Source organism: Sarcophilus harrisii, chromosome 1 (genome assembly GCF_902635505.1).
Source record: "Sarcophilus harrisii chromosome 1, mSarHar1.11, whole genome shotgun sequence".
Taxonomy (NCBI): domain Eukaryota; kingdom Metazoa; phylum Chordata; class Mammalia; order Dasyuromorphia; family Dasyuridae; genus Sarcophilus; species Sarcophilus harrisii.
Window position 1 is genome coordinate 382127502 of NC_045426.1, and position 20043 is coordinate 382147544.

The following is a 20043-nucleotide window of genomic DNA, read 5'->3' on the forward strand; positions in this document are numbered from 1 at the left end:
ATAACAAAACAAAAATATGTCCCATTTGGTTTAATAGACTAAACCTAGATTTCTTCTTGTCCTTTTTGAATTAAAATCCAAATCAACTTAGAAAGAAAATCATAAAATTATTTATGTATTCTGCAAGTTACTCAATGAAAAGAATCCTATTGTTTCGTGTTCAAATTATTGATTGTTAATATAGAAAGGAACAAAATCTTTGAATAATAGTTTATATTTATTTGGAGCAAAAAAAAATATGGGAACTTGCGTTCTACTGTACCTTTTTTAATTGCTTCATTGGGAATATTAAAATATAGAGCCTGATTGTAACAATTTGACAAATACTAGAAATTAGTTTAAGGATTTGTCATGTCATACCAAATAAACTATTTGAAAAGTGGAAATTTCTGTCAATCAACAGGTGACTTTGTCTTACTCTATACCAAAGCTTTTTAAACTGTGGTTTCACCCAACTGCTATGGGTGAAAATTTTGGCAACAGTAAAAAGTATCAAATATTCTATCAAAGATTTAATTCTTTATGTAAAAATAAACAAGTACATCTACCTCATTAGTATGCAAATTGATAAATAAAATCATGTATACCAAAGAATTGTTTTAAAATAACTTTCTTTTTGATTCATCATCAATAAATGTTTGATTTGTATACCTTTTTTACATCCCTATATACCTGGAATTGTGCAAAAATTTCCTAGTAAAAAGGGATCGCAAGTGGGAAAAGTTTAAGAAGCCCTGTTTTGTATCACAACATGCCAGGTCTGTGTAACTCACTGTCCCCTTGTCCTTACAAACTTGACCAATTTAACATCCACTTGGAAGGTTAGCTCTATCCAGACTCAGAACCAATCCTTGCTCCATACAGGGACCAAATAAGGAAATATTTGTGAAAAGTCATATGAGATTGCAATGATAATACCACGTGTTAGTCTTGCTGTTCATCATTATCTAGATCTTAGCATCCCAGTTTTCCAGTGGCTGGATTTCCTGTCATATTCTCCAGGGTCTATGTTCTTCATCTATTTTTGTTTCCTTCTATATATATACTGCATGCCTTCTTAGACTTCTAACAATTTTTTTTAATGGATCATCTTCCCTACCTTAGATAGACAGCTTCTATCTTACATTCTGCATAGACCTTGAGAAACTACATTTAAATCGCCTGTCTTTTCTTCTTGGCTTGATATCCCTTTTCTGATGTACTTTTTGGACTTATTTCCCTTCATTACTCTCTAGAATATTATACCTTGTCTAGACTTCAAGTTGTATCCATTTTTAAGGTCTATCTAAACTTCTGGTACTGTTCTCCCCCAATCTAGCCAAAGACTCCGAGTCCTAATTATGGCAAAATCATTTGACTGATTTTTTTTTCACCAAATTGAATTGAATGATTATTTTTGTAATCATGCAGATATAACAAAGTTAAGATATAACAAAATTTGTACCATAAATGGTACAAACAAAACTGGAAAATAAAATTGATACTAAGTTGAATGATAGCATATCTTCCCTATTGTTACAGTTGCTTTTCCCATCTAGGATGTGCTGGAATATGTTGGTATTTAAGTAAAAAAAAAAAAAAAAAAAAAAAAAAGTAGCTCCATATCCAGCTGTTTGTAGCAGCACAGCTGTTCAACAGTCAGAGTTAGTGCCCAGTTTAGCTATGAAAGATTGTTGCTTCTAAAAGAGCTACTTTTGAGCCACAGTCCATCAACCCCAAAAGATGGTGCATCAAGAGTATACCATTCCTACTTTGACACTTCTGTTGTGTTTGAGGAAAAAGGGACAGGCATCCTAATGTAAATATACCTGCCTTGCTGTGTCCATATTGTGATGGGATTAGAAGGGAATAGATTAAGAGGGCAGTAGTTAAAGGGTGGATCAAAGCCACAAAGTCTGTCCTTCAGAGTTCTTGGCTACTATTCTCATCTCATCTCTTCTTGGGCCACACTGAATGTCCATATCTTCTCTTCACACCTTTTTTCTTCTCTTTCTCAATTTCTGACACTGAATTGAGAAGGAGATTTCACCAAAATGTTCCCAGGTATCTCAGCAATAGTAGTGAGGAGTACCCACCCCGCCCTACCCCATCCAAAGTAGATAGATTATGAAAGGCCTTTTCTCTTCTATATTCTTCTCCTTTCCTTTTTATGTTTTCTCTTTCTCTTTTCTTTTTAATTCTCTCTTCGTTCCTTCCCCTCTTTTTTCTCTATTCTTCTCTTCCTTTCCTTGACATTTCATGTTCATCTGTTCCACTCTTTTTTCTATTCTAGAGTATTTCCTTCTTCCTCTGCTCCAATTGCCATTTTCTTTTCCTTTATTTTTTCTTGTCACTTCCTCTATCCCTTTGCTTTCCCTCTCCTTTCTATTCTCGTTTCTTAGTGCTCCTTTTTTCTTCCTTTTTTCCTTCCACTCTTTCCTTTCTCATATCCTTCACTCCTTCTTTTCTTCATTCTTCCCCCATATAATTCACTTTTCTCTTTTCATTGTTGTATTCAAAGATTTACTCTATTTCTATTTCTAGGAAAACAAAACCTTAAAAAATTATTTCTAAGCTTCCCAACCTCAATTCTCAAGCATTTAAATATTAGAAAGCAGTACATTAGGGTGACATTCTCCACTAATTCTCAAGCTGTGAGAGCAAAGCCAGGGCAGGCTTTTGGTCACTCTTGGGCCTTACAGGAACATGGTATGATTAATACCACACAATAAAACAATACAGAACTGAGGCCTGGATTTTCTCAAACCTAACACCTCCAAGTGCCAGCAGGCCAGCAGGAAGTAAATAACCTATTTACTTCCTAGAGCGTTTGAGAAAGCAGGAAAAAAACCATTTCTTGCAGGATTCCCTTCTCCCCAACAGCTGGATTTCTGGCAATAACTGCAATCTTTAAACTCCTTTTCCTCAGCAGTGTGAGGTTCTGACCTCCCTGAAGGCCCTGCACAAGCTCATTGACAGTACACAACTGACAGCAGAGTTTGATGGAACTTTCCCTTACAACCATGGTGACTGGATCCGTTTCCGAAGGGTAAATAAGGCTCAGTGCTCTCTTCCCTTATGTTTTCCTTTTCTGAATGTGCACATAGTTCTGTTTTTCTACCTATTATTTTATAGAATTATTTATTCATTCATACAACAATCATTTATTAAATGTTTACTATGTGCCAAGCAAAATGTTAAGTATTAGAGATATAGACACAGTGGCCATTAAGAAGTTTACATTATGAGGAAAATACTTTGCAAACTTTAGACTTATATATAAATGTGAATTTATAGAGTGTTCTATAGAATATTCTTCTTGTTATAATAATACATTGAAATAAGTATACTACAAAGTGGAATGGAAGTAGTGCCATGATGTGGAGAGGTGACCTCTGAGCAAGGAAAACATATTTAAGATGAATTTGGTGTATACTAACCGCGTGACCCTGGAGGAGTCATTTAGCCCCCTCAGTGCTCTAGATAACTCTCTAATTTATAGTTTACAAATATATATGTTTACATATATAATTTATATATATATGTATATATATATATTCATACATATTTTTAATTTATAGTCTTAGAGCAGAGGAGGTACCAACTTTAATTGGTAGTAAGGGAGTCTTCATCTGGGAATTCTCTACCCCATTGAAATCACAGGACTGTTCCTAACTTAATTATAATGAGGTGGGATGTAATAAGCAAAGATATACAGTCAAAGTTCTGTAAAAAACTATAGGAGAGAGAGATAACTTTTACCCACAGGGACTCAGGCACTAAGACTAGTTTTTCTACAATCTCTGTCCCGTAGAACCCTTCTTCTCTAGTCACAAATCTATCACCCTGAGAGGATGGGGGAAAGGGGAAATGATCACCATCTTTTGGCATTCACAAGAGATAGATCACTGCTTTGTTGTGACAGATAGCCTTGTGTGGCTTAATTAAATTATGAGCTATGCCATGCAAGCTTATCCAAGACAGACAGGTCATGGTAAAGAGTTTTAACAAAAGGCATGCACTAGAGAAGGAAATGGCAAACTGCTCCAGTATCCTTGCCAAGGAAACCCCATGGACCTTATTAAAACACTAAAACATATGACATGAGAAGATGAATCCCTTAGGTCAGAAGAGGGCCTGGTATTCTCTGACCCACAGAGCCACAAACAGCATATAAAAATAGGAATTTGAATTGTTCTGTTTGCTCCCAGAAGAAAAGACCAAGACCAATGAATAAAAGCTACAAAGAAATAGGTTGAAACCTGATGTAAAGAAAATCTTCCTAATAATATTCAGAGAAGGAACGAGCTACTTTGGGAGAGAATAAGTAACCCATCATAGGATTCACTAACTGTAAGCTGAATGAATACTTGGAGATGATGTGGAGGGAATTCTTCATCAGATTTAGCTTAGATATTCTCTGAAGTCCTGAAATTCTATGATTACATGTGATGTAGCAATGGTCTTGGAGTCAAGAAGACTTGGTTCAAGTCCTCCTCTGACACATACTATCTGTGTGACCCTGGCCAAATCATTTAACCTTTGAGTACCTCAGGTAACTCTAGTACGATAAGTTAGTGAGAGTGTGCTAATCTATAATGGTAGGGGAAGCCCTATTAGGAACATTCTACATTGATAAAATCACAGATCCACTAAAAAAAAAAAACAGATTTAAAAAGTGGTCTATCTCTTTCCTATCCTGTAAACTACACAATATTGGTCATGGTACCTATTCTAGTGAATGTGTCCTACTTAAACTTTGTATCTCTTCCAGTGTTTAGCACAATGTTCTTGCAGACAGGCAGTATTTAATATTTGTCAAGATTATTTTATTTGAACTGAATTTTATAACCAATGATAACACTTTAACCCAACAAACAAAATCCCAGACTGATCATTTGAAATCTCATCTCTGACTTTCTATCTCTTTCAACTCACAAAACATGGCAGAAACTGGAACCATTTGCTACAAACTGCAAAGAAGCCATTACTTTTCTACAGAATTCCGTCTGTTCCCTGAACACAAACAGGACTCTAAGTACCGTGCAAGTAAGTAGTTGTTTATTTGATTTAGAAAGACGATAAGGTTTTGGTTCTAAAAAGCAAAGAGATAGTTATGAAAGAATAGGTTCTTAGGTAGCCACAGCTAATTTTGGAAACCAGTATTTATCAAAATTGGGAAGTCTAGTTTTTAGTTTTCTTGCTCACCTGTGACCGTTGTGTTCAAACATTTGTTTGGTTTGTGAACATTTCAAATGGTAGAATAATTTCCACAAGAAACTTTCTTCATCTGTTTCCACCACTTCATATACCTATTCTAACTCACTAATCCCATGAAAGCAAACCTTCCCAAAAAGAAGGGACTGTTTTTGATGATATATCAAGGAAATGCATAATTTCTTGGGACATAGAATCCATAATGTTCTTCTACTTTATCCTACCATTTGTAATGAGACCAGACACTTGGTGATGGTTGCTGATAAGAATAAATACTCCCGGGGGCATCTAAATGGTGCAGTGGATTAAATGCCAGCCCTGAAGTCAGGAGGACCTGAGTTGAAATCTGGCCTCAGACACTTAACACTTCCTAGCTTTGTGACCTTGGGCAAGTCACTTAACCCAATTGCCTCAGCAAAAAAAAAAAAAGAATAAATACTCCCCCAACTCCAAGGCACTGTTTGGGGTTTCTAATACATGAATCTGAACTCGTTATATTTTTTTTGAATGAAAAATATTGATTGTCCAGCTTATAATGTGCATTTTTTTATAATTATAACTTTTTATTGACAGTACATATGCATGGGTAATTTTTTACAATATTATCCCTTGCACTCACTTCTGTTTTGATTTTTCCCTTCCCTCCCTCCACCCCCTCCCTTAGATGGCAGGCAAGTCTTATACATGTTAAATATGTTATAGTATATCCTAGATACAATATATGTGTGCAGAACAAATGAACTCATTATATTTTTAAAATATAGCTGTAGCATGGCTTTCTCCATTTATAAAATCCTGTATACATTATAAATATAAGTAATTTTCTCATTTAAAAATTCACCAACATTTCCTAACAAAATAAGGTTCTCAGGAAAATTTAGTAATCTGAAGTTGAACATCTTTATTATCTTGCCTTTTCTTTTAATCATCTTCTTATGTACATATTGGGCAACTAAGATAGAGCACCAGACCTGATTTCAGAAAGACTCATCTTCCTGAATTCAAATCTGTCCTCAGACACTGACTGAGCAAGTCATATTACCCTGTTAGCCTCAGTTTCCTCATCAGTAAAATGAGCTAGAGAAAGGAAATAAACCCCTCCAAAATCTCTACCAAAAAACTTCAGATGGCATCATGAAGAGTCAGACATAACTAAAAACAAGTCAACAATAGTTTATATGTTGGTTTATGTCTTATGCTAAAAATGAACTCACCTTTCCCTACAGATCTATTCCAGAAAAGTTTTAGGTAAAGTGAATTTAAAAAAAAAATAAAATCACTTGAATGCCTCCCCCAAAAGAGATCACTTTTTTTTCCTTAATGAGAAGTTTTTGATTAGTCACTTGGCATGTGATCATATAAGTTACTAACTAAGAGACATCAATAGTGCAAGTTCCCTATGTGGGGAGAGACCAAGGAAAGGGGAACAGAGGATTTTGAAAAATGGAACAGGTCAGAGGATAACCAGATAAGTTTCAGAACAGTGCCTTTTGTCTAGGGATTGCCTAGTAGTTATTCAGCCTTCTGGATTAGGAGAGAACATTGTTTGGGATCAGAAAACCTAGATTCTAATCAATCCTGGCTGTACTTCTAATTAGAGAGATGACTTTGGATAAATCACTTTTCTAGATTTCAATTTTCTCATCTGTAAAATGAGAGAAGACCCTATCTAACCCTAAAGTTTTATTCTATATCCAGCAAGGCAAAGATGGAGAGTATCAGAAGCAATGATGGGGTTGAGAGAGGATACAGGAACTTGGGAACATAGTGGACAGGGTTTCAGTCATCTCTTTCTCCTGAATCTGCAGGTTGTTCTTCCAACTCTCCTTCTACTACTACTGATGAGGTGAAGTCTAGTTTTCGCGGTTCCCGGTTAGGGAACCAAAAATATGAAGTTTAGGTTTGGGGGTTCCCTTTAGTAGGGAATGATAAGTGGTTTTAGTAGACCAAATGATAATGTCTAGATTTAGGAAACCAAAATGAGATTAGGGTTTCTGGTGGTCAGGGAGTTAAATGATAAGGTCTAGTGGCAGGTTTAGGGTTCAGGGAACCAAATGGAGAGATTTGGCTCCCCTGCACCCCTTTGAGATTTGGCGCAAGAGTAGGGAGTTTGGGGAACCCCCTACTGGCAGCACAGGGATTCTCTGTAAAGGAATTTACAAACCTGAAAACCTAGTTTGATCAAAGCGGTTTGTTATAGGGATTGGGAAGTAAGGTTAGAAATCCTGACAGAAAAGCATAAAGTCTCTTTAGGGAAATAAGTGAGGGTAAAGAGAGGGTAACACTGGAAAAGAATATTATTCCAGTGAGCAGAGGCTTCCTTGGCATACCATGGCATGTTTAGAACCTCTGCAAAGAGAGGATTTTAGATTGGCTCTTTTATAATAGGAGCTTTGGTTACAAGCTGAAGGGGGCTAGTGTATGGAGTCCCAAGTTGGCGCCATCTACAAGCTGGGTTTGAGCTTGAGCTGGAATTTGAGTAGAATTGAATGAGTTTCTTTAATTGAATAGGGTTGGAATTCTTTTAGTGTAGGATTGAACCAACCCCACCTAGATAACAGAATGAAGCTGTTTATCTTTTTTCCCTCTGGCAGGGTTTTTTCTCCTTCAAGCAGTTTCAGAGTTTCAGGGTCCCTTCTTCATTACCACCTATCACTTCTAAACAGTGTTTCTTTCTGAGGAAAAATATTCTTTTTGAGAACTTTTTTTTTCTTTATTAAATCTTTGTATTTTTCAAAACATATGCATGGACAATTTTTCAACATTAGCCCTTGCAAAACCTTGTGTTCCAATTTCCCCCCTCTCCCCAACCCCCTCCCATAGAAGGCAAGTTGTCCAATATATGTTAAATATGGTAGAAATTTTTGTTAAATCCAATATATGCATACATTTATACAATTATCGTGCCACACAAGAAAAATCAAATCAAACCAGAAAAAACTGAGAAACAAAATAAAATGCAAGCAAACAACAATAAAAAGAGTGAAAATGCTATGCTGTGATCCACATTCAGTTCCCATAGTCCTCTTTCTGGGTGTAGATGGCTCTCTTCATCACTAAACTATTGGAAATGGTCTGAATCATCCTCTTGAGAACTTTATAAGGATTTCTTGTGATTTTTCACCCTCCCAAAAATCTTATTATCAAAGAAAAGAATACTTGCTCTCTGGGGGAAAGGGAAGGAGAAGAGGGAAGAAGAAAAATATGGAACACAATATTTTGCAAGGGTAAATGTTGAAAGATATTTTTGCATGTATTGTGAAAAATTAAAAGCTATTAAAAACAAAAGAAAATAAAAAAGGTCTTCCTTTTTGTCTCCTTCTCTTTGATACTGAAAGAAAAGATGATGTCTCACAAATGTAGGCTGATGAAGCAGCTAGATGGCACACTGGCCATGGAGTCAGGAGAACCTGAGTTCAAATCTAGCCTCAAACACTTAGTACTTACTAGCTGTGTGACTCTGGGCAAGTCACTTAACCCCAATTACTTAAAGTGAAACAAAAAATTTTAAAAAGCAAAAAAACAAACAAACCCAAAAACAAATGTAGGCCGAAAATGGGCCTGCAAACAATGGATTGAATAAAGATTCATCTGTATTTCAATGGAAATCTGTTATAGGCTAAGCTATCATTGGCATTGGTCCCTGCAATTCTGATGAGTAAGGATAAGGAATAAGGTTGACAAGAGCAGGATTTGGGTTGGGAGAGTCTATGATAAAATGAGAAAAGGGTAAAGAGGACCCAGCTCCTACTAATAGAGAAAGAGGTGAAGAGACAAAAGGAGAATTCCTGTGGCTACTCCTCTGTCCTAAGTCAATGATTGAACTTACCTTGTCAACCCTATGCAAAGATGAAAATGAAATATTAATCTATGTGCATAGTAGTTTTATATTTTTGTGGTTTTATTATTAGCTTTTTTTCCTTTGCAAAACAATTAGGGTTAAGGGATTGTCCCAGGATCACTTAGCTGGTCAAATGTCTAAAGCTGGATTTAAACTTAAATTCTGCTGATTTCAGGTCTGGTGTTCTATTCACTGCTTGATATCTAGCTATCCCTATTATTAATAGCATTTTATTTTTTCCAAATACTTGCAAAGATAGTTTTCAACATTCACCTTTGTAAAATCTCATGTTCCAAATTTTTCTCCCTCTCCTCCCTGCTCCTCAAGACAGCAAGTAATCAGATATAGGTTAAACATGTGCAATTCTTCTAAACATATTTGTCATGTTATGCAAAAAATAATAATAATAATCAGATCAAAAGGGGGAAAAAACACAAGAAAGGGAAAAAAACAAACAAACAAATAAACAACAAAAAAGGTGAAAAATACTATGCTTTGATCCACATTGTCTCTATAATTCTCTTTCTGGATGTAGGCAGCACTTTCCATCACAAGTTTATTGAAATTGCCTTGAATCATCTCATTGCTGAAAAAAACTGAGTCCATCACAATTGATCATCACATAATTTTAGTGTTACTTGTTCATCATTCTGATGGTCCTGTTTATTTCACTCAGCATCAATTCAAAACATGTCCAATATGGAAATATATTTAGAATTATACATTAGCTGCCCCTATTATTAACTTTCATTTATATAAAACTGTGTTTCTCACAGCACTTTCATATCTTTTTTGGCATAATGGAAAGAACATTGGACTTGAGGCTAGGAAGACCCGAGTTCAAATCTGGCCTCAGATATTGGTTGCATGACTCCGGGCATGCTTTCTGCCTCAGTTTCCTCATTTATAAAATAGAATCATAATAGTACTTACCTTCTAGGCTTGTGGTGAGATCAAGCAAGATAATAAATGTAATATTTATCTATCCCTAAAATATCAAATATATTAACTTTAATATTAACTTCACAGTTACATGTAAAACAATTACTTTACATTTATTTTTAAAACCTTGAGTTCCAGATTCTTTCCATCCCTGTTGAGAAGGCACATACAAAATTATGCAAAACATTTCTATAAAATCCATATTGCAAAAAACATAGATGTCCCCCCAAAAAAACCCTCAAGAAAAATAAAGTTTTTTAAAAAGGTATCCTTTAATCTGTATTCAGACATAATCAGTTCTTTCTCTAGATATGTATAGCATATGTTACCTATTTATTTATTATTTTATCTATGCATTTATTTTATTTTGCTTTCCTCAAAGGGTTATTTGTCCCTTTTCCAGATGAGGCATAAAACAATTAATCATCAAGCCCAGTATCAGGAACAGAAGCAGAAGGGATTAAAGTATTTTTAATCTACTTAATTTTAAACTTTTTAGAAAAAAAATTGTATGAATAAAAATTTTAAGTTCAAATATGTTAAAATAATTTTCTAGGATGATAAGTTGCTAGTTCTCATAGCAAGTTCCTTATCCATAGTAGAAAATACAGGTTCATATTAAGAAAAAACATACACCTCAATTTTATTATTATGGGATAGAGATTAGAGTTTTTATTTTTATAATAGTAGACACACTGATAGGAATTAGATTCATGATTTCATTGATATAGAAAACAGTGAGGTAGGGACCTTCTATGCCACTTTTAATCTTAGTTGTGTAGCATTCTGAAAGGTTAAGTAATTACCCAAAGTCTCACAGACATTATAAATCATTGGAAGGGCTAGAATCTGAGTCTTCTGCTTTTAGAGTCATCCTCTCAGAGACAATATGTTAATTTAAATTCTATGAGCATTAGTTGCTCCAACAATAAATGTAGGAGGATATACCACATGATTTTTTTTTGAGGTTAATTTCAGTTCTAAAAGCAATGATCCAATGACTAGTAACAGATTAATTATAGAAATAAAACAGTAGATAATTGTCATTATCAACAAAAATGCTACAAGAAACCAAACATGGGACACTCTCAAGGATGACAAAAGGTCTAGAGACCAAAAATTAAGTATTGATGATCAATAGCCTGATTAGTCAACTGACAATTCTTTTTATTCTATTTTTTTGTTTTTCTTTTCAAGATCCACAAAGACTTCCTAAAATTTTTATTTTTATTTGTGAGTCTAACATTCATCAACTCCCTTTATTATTCATAGGCTTCAATTCCAAGCCAATTCTTCCTGTGGAGTGATTCTGAGATTTCTTTACCTGGACTGATTCTGCTTAAATTAAAATCAATCTATCAATAAACATTTATAAGTACTTACAACACGTCAGGCACTGTACTAAGTGCAGGGGATATAAAAAGGGACAAAAGATGGTTCTTCCCCTTGAAGATCTTACAACCTAATGGGGGAATGTAATGTCCGGGATAGCTTTCTGGAGGTCCTTCGGAAAGGCCCTGGTCTCAAGAGGACAGCCACCACGAGAATGGCCAAGAATAGAGTCTGGATTCTTTATTCTGGACAGTCTTGATCTTAGTGCAGGAGGCAGGAGAATCTTCCAGTTCTTCTTAGCCCTTATATACCCTATTCCAATTACATTGTTAGCATCCTGATTATGTGTGAACTTAGAGAACCATTACATCACCATGCTAAGTACTTATGTAACCTTTATATATATATATGTGTGTGTGTGTGTGTGTGTGTATACATATATATACATATTTATATGTTTATATATATTTATACATACATATTTTATTGTGTTTTTATACATATATATTTTAATATATCTTTTTTACATATCTCTTTTTTCCCCTCTCCCATAGGAGGTGGTAGAACTAATCAACAAACATAAGACTATGATGAAGCTTGTTCTGGAAGATGTCCTTCTGGTAACTCTTCGCTTAGAAGGTGGCACAGTCCTGGCCAGGCTCCGGAAAGAAGATTTTTGTGTGACTGAAGATTACAGGTAAATGGGTGTTTGTAAGCAGCATTAGATAGGAGCCAAAATTTCGCATTAATCAAGAATGAGAATCTGCAAGAAGGGTACTTAATATCATGTGCTGAGGCACATATGACTGAGTTTCTTAGAGACTGTTGCCCCAAAAAGAGCAATTGTAAGACATACAACCCAAACTTCTCCTTCCCTTGAAGCCACAATCTCCATAAACTGGCAGAACCAGTATTCATTTGCATCTGTTTATATAAAACAAAAACAGGCCAATTTTATTTAAATACTCAAATGGAAGAAAAATGAAAACTCATCCTATTTGCCATAAAGTCAGAAGCCCTGTTTGATCATGAATGAATTCCCCTTTGTTATCCAATATTATAATTTGATTCCATCTTAGGAAACTCCATTCCGCCTACCTAAATTCCTCTTGCCATTTCAATTAGACATGGAATTCAGCTTTGCTCCATGCTGCTCAAGAGTTATTGTTTCTCTTCCAAGGAGACTGAATTGCAGACTTCATACACATCCACATATATATGAGAGTGAAAGGGTCATTGTTTGACCATGGCTTTGTGTGGAGGGATCATGTACTGGCTTTCAAGCAAGACTTAGTTTATAAAATTTAGAATTTGTTTTACTCTGAGTCATCATTGCACTGGTGCATTCCAATACCCTTCCCAGAAATATTCAAAAAAAGCTGTTTCTCTTTGCAACAGGCCTGTCTGAATAATCCTATGTATTGATTGTTGTTGTTTTCTCTTCATCAGAGATGCTATGGATGCTATAACCAGACTGTATAACCAAGTAGATGAAGAGGTCCATAGACTAGTCTTGTCATCTAATAAATGTCTTCAGCAGCTGGAGAGCCTGCAGGAATTAAGAAAGCTTGAAGAGGGTTGTAACCAGGTCAGTATTCTTTTTGATAAAGAAGAAATAAGAGGCATCCAAGTCTCTGGCTTTCAATCTGGCCATCTACATCTTTGATAAATAACTATCAAGGAAAGGAAAAAAATGAGAATAGTTGGTACCAATGTTCATTTTCAAAACATTTTATTTGGCTGATTTCTTGCCCCCAGAATTCTAGCTTGATCATCAAGGGAATCACTCCTGAGATTATCATTGTTTTTCCCTTATCTGTGATGATCTAATATGGCTACAAGATTCCCTGAATCCTTTGTTTTCCATTATAATATCATTTGTCTCTGAGCCTCTCCTTTTTGAAAGCAGCTATTTTCCAAAGACTAGAAAGATTACCTTGTTATTTTTCATAACAGACCATGTTGGTCCAAAGGGTTTGCTTCTAAAATTAAATTTTTAAAAAGCACAATTTTAGATTCTAATTGTAAATGTATCATAGGCACCAGATGGAGGAGATGACAAGAAAACTGACTGTGTTAAATCCAGGACAGACTGGATGTTTGTCATCCATTTTAAAGGGAGTTCAGCTCTATCTTTCACAGAGAATATTAAAGACTACAATTATTGAGCAGCTTAATGAACATTCTTTTGGCATATATGACATCTCTTGTTTACTGTTTCAGACCAGATCTACAGTTTCCTTTGTGTAGGGAACTTCCAATGAAGACACTTCCCTCCCCTAATGCAGTTAAAACACCTGCTTGGTAACTTAAATTCTTAGGGAATAAATGAAGAGTGCTAAGATGTAAAGTGATTTCTCTGTGTTCATATATTTAGTAAGTGTCAGACAGAGGACTTGAATGAAATTTCTATTGTGTTACACTGCCTCTCATGACATCCAAAGATTTCAAACCTGAAAGTTTTAATCCACTTAATTTGTTATTCCAAGGTCCCCTTTCAAAACAGTGGAACTTGCAAGTTTGAACCAAAGACAGTTTCTTGTGCTTTGAGCATTTGTATAAATAAAAATGGAGAACATAAGCTCATTAGTGAATATTTTGTTTATTCAAAAACTTTTGTCTTTCAGTTCATCCTGTTAGAAAATGCATAGTATTGATCTATTATTTATTTTATTTTGCTTCTAGATAATTTTTTTTGGCAGAGTAATTGGGATTAACTGACTTGCCCAAGGTCACACAGCTAGTAGTATTAAGTGGCTGAGGCCGGATTTGAATTCAGGTCCTCCTGACTCCAGGGCTGATGCTCTATTTACTTTGCTAACTAGCCACCCCCATAGTAGTGGGTTTTTTAAAAAGAATAGGTCTAATTCTTTATACAGTTCAATTTTGATTGATACATAGCTAGTCAAAACTTAACAGAAATTTAAAATACCTATTTGCCTATAAATGATAATATAATTCCATTATGAAACAAGTAAGACTATTTCCTAATAAAAGGAGTGGGGGCTGACTCATGTACATGAGGTTATTAGATTCTTCTGATGCACTATGGTGCCTTCCAGGGTATTAAAAAAAAAAAAGGCCTCATTTTATCACTGCTATGTTATTTGGGCCAAGGTCCTACATGCACTTGAAAAATTGTTTTAATTTTCTTTTCCTATTTAGATCAAACTATGGTTTGAAAATGAGCGAGAAAAATATCTTGGTCCTTTGGAGCTACTTTCTCTGGAGAATGTAAAGAAAAAGCAAGAAGAATTTCGGGTATTTGGTGACATGGTGATGGTAGGTGTTATGGAATGAGTCATTTCCATTGTGGTCTTCACAAGTGTTCTTTTCTATCATTATCATACTTTTTTTGTGTGTGTTCTGATATTCTCACACATGTTAAGTAGATATCTAAATCTGCTTTGTATGTCAAAGCAATAAATTGATCTTGATTTTTGCTGGAAGACAGGAATACAGTTATCTCTATTATTCATACCACAGTATCTGTTAGATACATATGTAGATAAAATGATATAAGGATGCTTAAGTGATATCAGTTTATATTCATCAAATTTTACTCATTAATTGTGATAGTAACTAAATGCCTTAGGCACAAAGTCTATTCTATTTTTCATAGACAAGGTAAAAAAATTAGGCATCAAAGTATGAGTATAAATCATCACAAACAGTATCTCTCTGATTCAATCAATCAATTAATCAACATTGTGTCTAAGTGCTAGGTCTTATTACAAACATATCAGTTAAACAGTCCCTATCTTCAAAGAACATGTCCACATAGAAATATATGAAAAATATAAGTGAAATAAATACAAGATAATTTGGGGGAGCCACTATAAATTGGGGTAGGGAAGTGGGATCAGAAAATGAAATTGTCTGAGAAGAGAAGAAGTCTGAGGAAAGATCCTTACGAAAATGTACCCTCCCCTTAAAGAACTAGGAAGATAAAGATTAAAGAAGATAAAAAAAGGTTTAAAGACATCAGAAGAAGATCAGTAGAATGTATATCATGGGAGCCACTATATCTATGAAGGAACAGATTCAAAAGTTTTAAGAGTTTCCAAGAAGTTGGGGATAGAAACTAGAAAGATTTAGCAAGAAGCCACTAGTGATCTTAGAGGAAAGTAGTATCTGTCCAGTATAAAACTGGAAAAAATGCAATATGGCATCTTAAGTCAAAAAATAATAATAAATTCCAGAATTTGACTTTACTGATGTTTTGTTCTTGGTACTACAGCAATATTGTAGGAAAGGACTACAATTGGTAAAAGATAATAACTCACCAAACATGGAAGAAAAAATTCAGAACTTCAAAAGATACCTGAATGACATCATCAGTCAAACAGAAAGAAGAAAAGGAGAGCTGGAGAAATTGGCCAATCTCTATGAATTTTATGAGACGGTAAGAGGTTTAGCAGCTCTAAAAAATGATTTTATTTTGGCAGCATCTTTTTTTTTTTTTTTTTTTGATAAAAAATAGCTCCTCCCAACGTTCTACTCTAGGTCTCATTCTGGTACTCTTTAAAGTTATGCCCAAACTCTGTCTGGCTGTATAAAGTTAGAAAAGCTTTATAAAGAGTCCCATTTGTTCTGATTGTGCCATTCAGGGCCTAGCTGACAATGGAGATGTAATGCACCAATACCTTGATCAAGGCATAATGAATTGTTTGGTCACAGCAATGATCAATCAAAGAAAAAAAAATCATATTCAGTCCTGTGCATTTTCCTTTTGTTTCCAGAAAATTGAAATCAACTATAAACATTCATTAAATTTTGTTTCATCTAAATGTTCTATCTTTATCCAATGACCAAGTTTGTATTTTGTTGAAGGAATTAAATATCATCAGTATTAACACAAAATGTTAAATGACCTCGAGGAAGATATCTAGTATGTTGGGTAGATGTTTCTGTGAGATATTGTGAAAGAATGTGAATAAGAATCACTCAAGATGAGATAACACAGATGGATAATGACTGATGCCAAAGGAGAGGATATCCTCATCAACAAGATTAAATATATATATACAGATATATATATTTAACTATTGATGTAAAGTTAAAATATAGCCAGCCTTTTAATTTAAAAGAGATGATAATGTAGACATAAACAGAGATGATTTCAGTTCCATGTTGTTAACTTTAAGATGCCAAGGTTGTCCTGAATAAATAAATCTTTTTTTTTCTGTTAATGATTGAAGTCCATTATTGCCCAAATCCCTTGGGTAAACAACAACCAATTCAGTATTCATCATTTTCCTCTCTGGACTACTAATATCAAAGTCTGCCTCAAGAAGAGGTTTTCTTTAAGATACAGCAGCCATGAGAAGGAGCAAGAGAATCCTGGATTATGAGTAAGGGTCTAGCCCTGGCTCTGATACCAAACCAGAACCATAAGCAAATAACTTTACCTTTCTTGGTCTTTATTTTTTCATTTATATAATAAGGAGTTTGAATTAGATGATCTTTATAGTCTCTTTTAGCTGTAAATTTCTACAATTCTGAAACCATGCCCTTAACCATGCTGCCTGAGCAGTGCTCTCCATTACTGGGACCTTTGACTAATAGAGGATGAGATAGTAAGTTCTCTGTGGACTATGCAATAGCAAAGACTTTTCTCAAATGGCTTATGTGGAAGTTACTGCTGAGAATTAGGTGGTGAGTCTGTTTCTACTTTTTAAATTATACAAATTCCTCATTTGTCTGCTTTGCAATCTCAATACTAGAAATAGTATTGTCCTACTGGGCCACTTTACTCTGAAGTATCTCAGAAAATAAGAATACTTCGTAGTTACATGATAATTTTATAGAAACTCTGATTAATCCATACCTTCTTTTCTGGTGATACAGGCAAATGGATGGATGCTCCATTGCAATGAGTACCTTGAACATCTCTCTCTGGAGACTAATTATTCGCCATCAGTAATAGAATATTTAAAAAGCTACCACCAAGAAGCTACTAAAGTGTCTGCTGAAAACTTCCACAAAGTGAATGAGATGGTACTGGGCCTTGGTAGCAAGAAGGAACAGAAACAGTGGAATATTTTATGGCTAAAGTGTCAGCAAACCAAACATCGTTTGGAAGAGATCCTTTCTGAAGCCATTCAAGGTTCTGGCAGGCAGTCTTTCAGCCAGGGTCCACTGGAGGTAAGTCCAAAAGTGGAACATGAGTTTGCCATTGAAGGTCTGCGGAAACATGGTCAGTCTCCTGGACTTTCTCTTACTAACCTTGATAGTAGCCTCTGGGAAAACAATAGACTGCTGCTCCCTCAGAGATCCAGTTTCTCTGGAATACAGGCTCTTTCAGAGCCAGAGGAGTCGAGTTCCAGTATGTTTACTCCTCTTAGCACGTCACCCTCACCAAGCCTTACTCCACTGTTGGGGGGGCTCCCCAGGACTGGTCCTCCCTTGGAGGATATGGACAACATCTCTACTTGCTACTCTGAACCTATTCAGTCCCCAACAACCCGCCACCGGAAACACCCCTTCAAAAAGATCATGAAGAAGACCCAAAGCTTTGAGCTCCCTCAGCTTGACAACAGCCCCAGTGAGCTGCATCGGCATGGATACTCTGGTGTTTATATAAAAGGACTGGAGGTGGCCAGCAGTGTGGCTACTGAGAAAAAACATGGGCAAAGGCCAAATGTTAAGAGCCCTCTGGTCAGTAGGAACCGAAGCTTGTCATCCCCTTCCAGGATTCATCATACTGAGGAGGAAAGAAAGAGAGTAGGAAGGTGAGAAATGACCACCACTCAATCCTCTGAATCTAAGGAGGAGAGGATTTTAGAAATACACAAACTGTAAATATATCTATGCTTTTCTGCAAAGTAAAACTGTAATTCTTGACTCCAGGATCTAAAAACATTCTGGTCAGCCTGAAAAGGACATGAGTTTGTTTTGAATAACTGAAAATGTTCAGAAATATTTTCCTGATTTTTTAAGATGGGAATCAGTGAAAATATTTCTTTTTTGTTTCCTCTTTCCCTTGTGGTGTAGAGACTCACAAATACTGGCACTGATTGATTGTGGAGCTGGTAATTAATTGTATCAAAATTGGACCAGACTTGTTTTTCTGGTCCAGATGGAGAAAATATAGTAATCAAATTAACATCATGATTTGAGAATGAATTACATTTAAAAAAAAAAAAACAAAACTTTTTTTCTTTTCTTCTAAGTGCCAAGAGGTAAGAATTTTGTATACAATTTCTCTGTTGCACCATGTCTCTTAAAGGAGGGAATTGTGATTTGTCAAACTTTAAAATGTTTGTAAAGAAACTGACTTACTGAAAATAAGGATAAAGGTAATTCACCAATGGTTAAAAAATTGAGACCAGAATTCAGATCATAGTATGTTCTTGTTTAAACCTCTTTATCAGCAGTTTCAATATGGTTTTGAGTTTGATTATCTTTAGGTTCCAAAGGAAGGTATTTTTCATTAGTGCTTAAAATGGCATCTTAATCCAAGGAGGAGGAGGAGGAGGTCAGAACAATAATTATAAGAGAAGGCTAAGATTTTAGGACTTCTGAATGGCAAAACACAAAACCACATACATATATATGCACACTTAAGATCACTAAATGTGTAGGCAATTTTTTACAATAATAAATCAGTCACAAGTATTTCTTAAGTACTTACTATACACCAAGCACTACTATACTAGGCACTTGAGATGCAGACAAAATGTATCCTTACCCTCAGGGAGCTTATATTCTATAGGGGGGAGAAATTTAAACTTAGAAGAATAAGCAAAATTAATTCAGGGTAATGTATGAAAAGGCATTATTATGAGTTAAAGTATGCAAAGTACTTTTCATTCAATACATCAAGACTTTATTGAACACCTACCATTTGCCAGGCACTGTGCTTTCTCCCTAACAACATTATGATGAAGGTATTATAAGTACTATTCCATCATCATCCCCATTCTCTCTAATCTTCAATTTCTGCCTAACTGCTAGTTTCGTCTGTGCTGCTTACAAACATGCCCAAGACTATTTCCTCTTTAAAAAAATAAAACAGCTTGGCTGCATTCCAATACCAGCTATCATCATTCATCGCTCCTCCCTTGCTCAGCTAAACTCATTGAAAAAGTACTTCTACATCCCATCACTGCCCTAAGCCTCTTCTGCATTCTAGCTTCTGTCTTCTTCATTCAACCAATATTATCCTCTCGAAGGTTATCAATGATCTCTTAATGGTCCTATCTAAATGGACTTCCCTCATTTCTCATCCTTTTTTATTTATTTTATTTTATTTATCCTGCCATATTAAATGACTGTCTTTACAAATACAAATGAGATTCAATATGTCTTTCTCTGTGAGGTTTTTAATATAAATAAAATTTTTCCCAAGTTGTTTTACACTTCTAGTAACCTATAATCTATTCTAAGTTATCTGTGGTAAGGAGACTCAGATCATCAAAATCCATAGATAATCCATTCTTTCCACCCGCCAAAGAAAAACTGATACACACACACACACACACACACACACACACACACACACACACCTCTACCTCTTTGAGTACACATAGCCCCAAAATTCTTTCTGAGACGGTAGTCAAACTTATTGGGTTTTTTATTTCTTTTCTCCTCCCTTATTCTTTATAAGAGGTCCTAAAGAGTAATGCAATTGCCAAGAGAGAGAACAATATAAGCAGGAAAAATAAGAGAATCCAAACCTGGTTTGTTAGTGAACTTGATAATGAGCCCCTGAATCAAGAAATTAACTG

The 20043-nt window shown here is 35.2% G+C and overlaps 1 protein-coding gene across 4 annotated transcripts in view; it reads left to right on the plus strand.

Annotated features, from left to right (window-relative positions):
* The window catches only part of PLEKHG4B (pleckstrin homology and RhoGEF domain containing G4B), a 199842-nt gene that overhangs the window by 139910 nt on the left and 39889 nt on the right, over positions 1 to 20043 (plus strand). For 3 of the 4 annotated variants that reach the window (XM_031946067.1, XM_031946066.1, XM_012541178.3), the window contains exons 8-14: positions 2909 to 3028; positions 4930 to 5028; positions 11866 to 12008; positions 12761 to 12899; positions 14477 to 14593; positions 15552 to 15716; positions 17162 to 18045. In XM_031946067.1, the coding sequence (XP_031801927.1) occupies positions 2909 to 3028; positions 4930 to 5028; positions 11866 to 12008; positions 12761 to 12899; positions 14477 to 14593; positions 15552 to 15716; positions 17162 to 18045 (1667 nt within the window). The remainder of the gene's footprint in view (positions 1 to 2908; positions 3029 to 4929; positions 5029 to 11865; positions 12009 to 12760; positions 12900 to 14476; positions 14594 to 15551; positions 15717 to 17161; positions 18046 to 20043) is intronic. The other variant, XM_031946065.1, reaches the window with a different exon arrangement.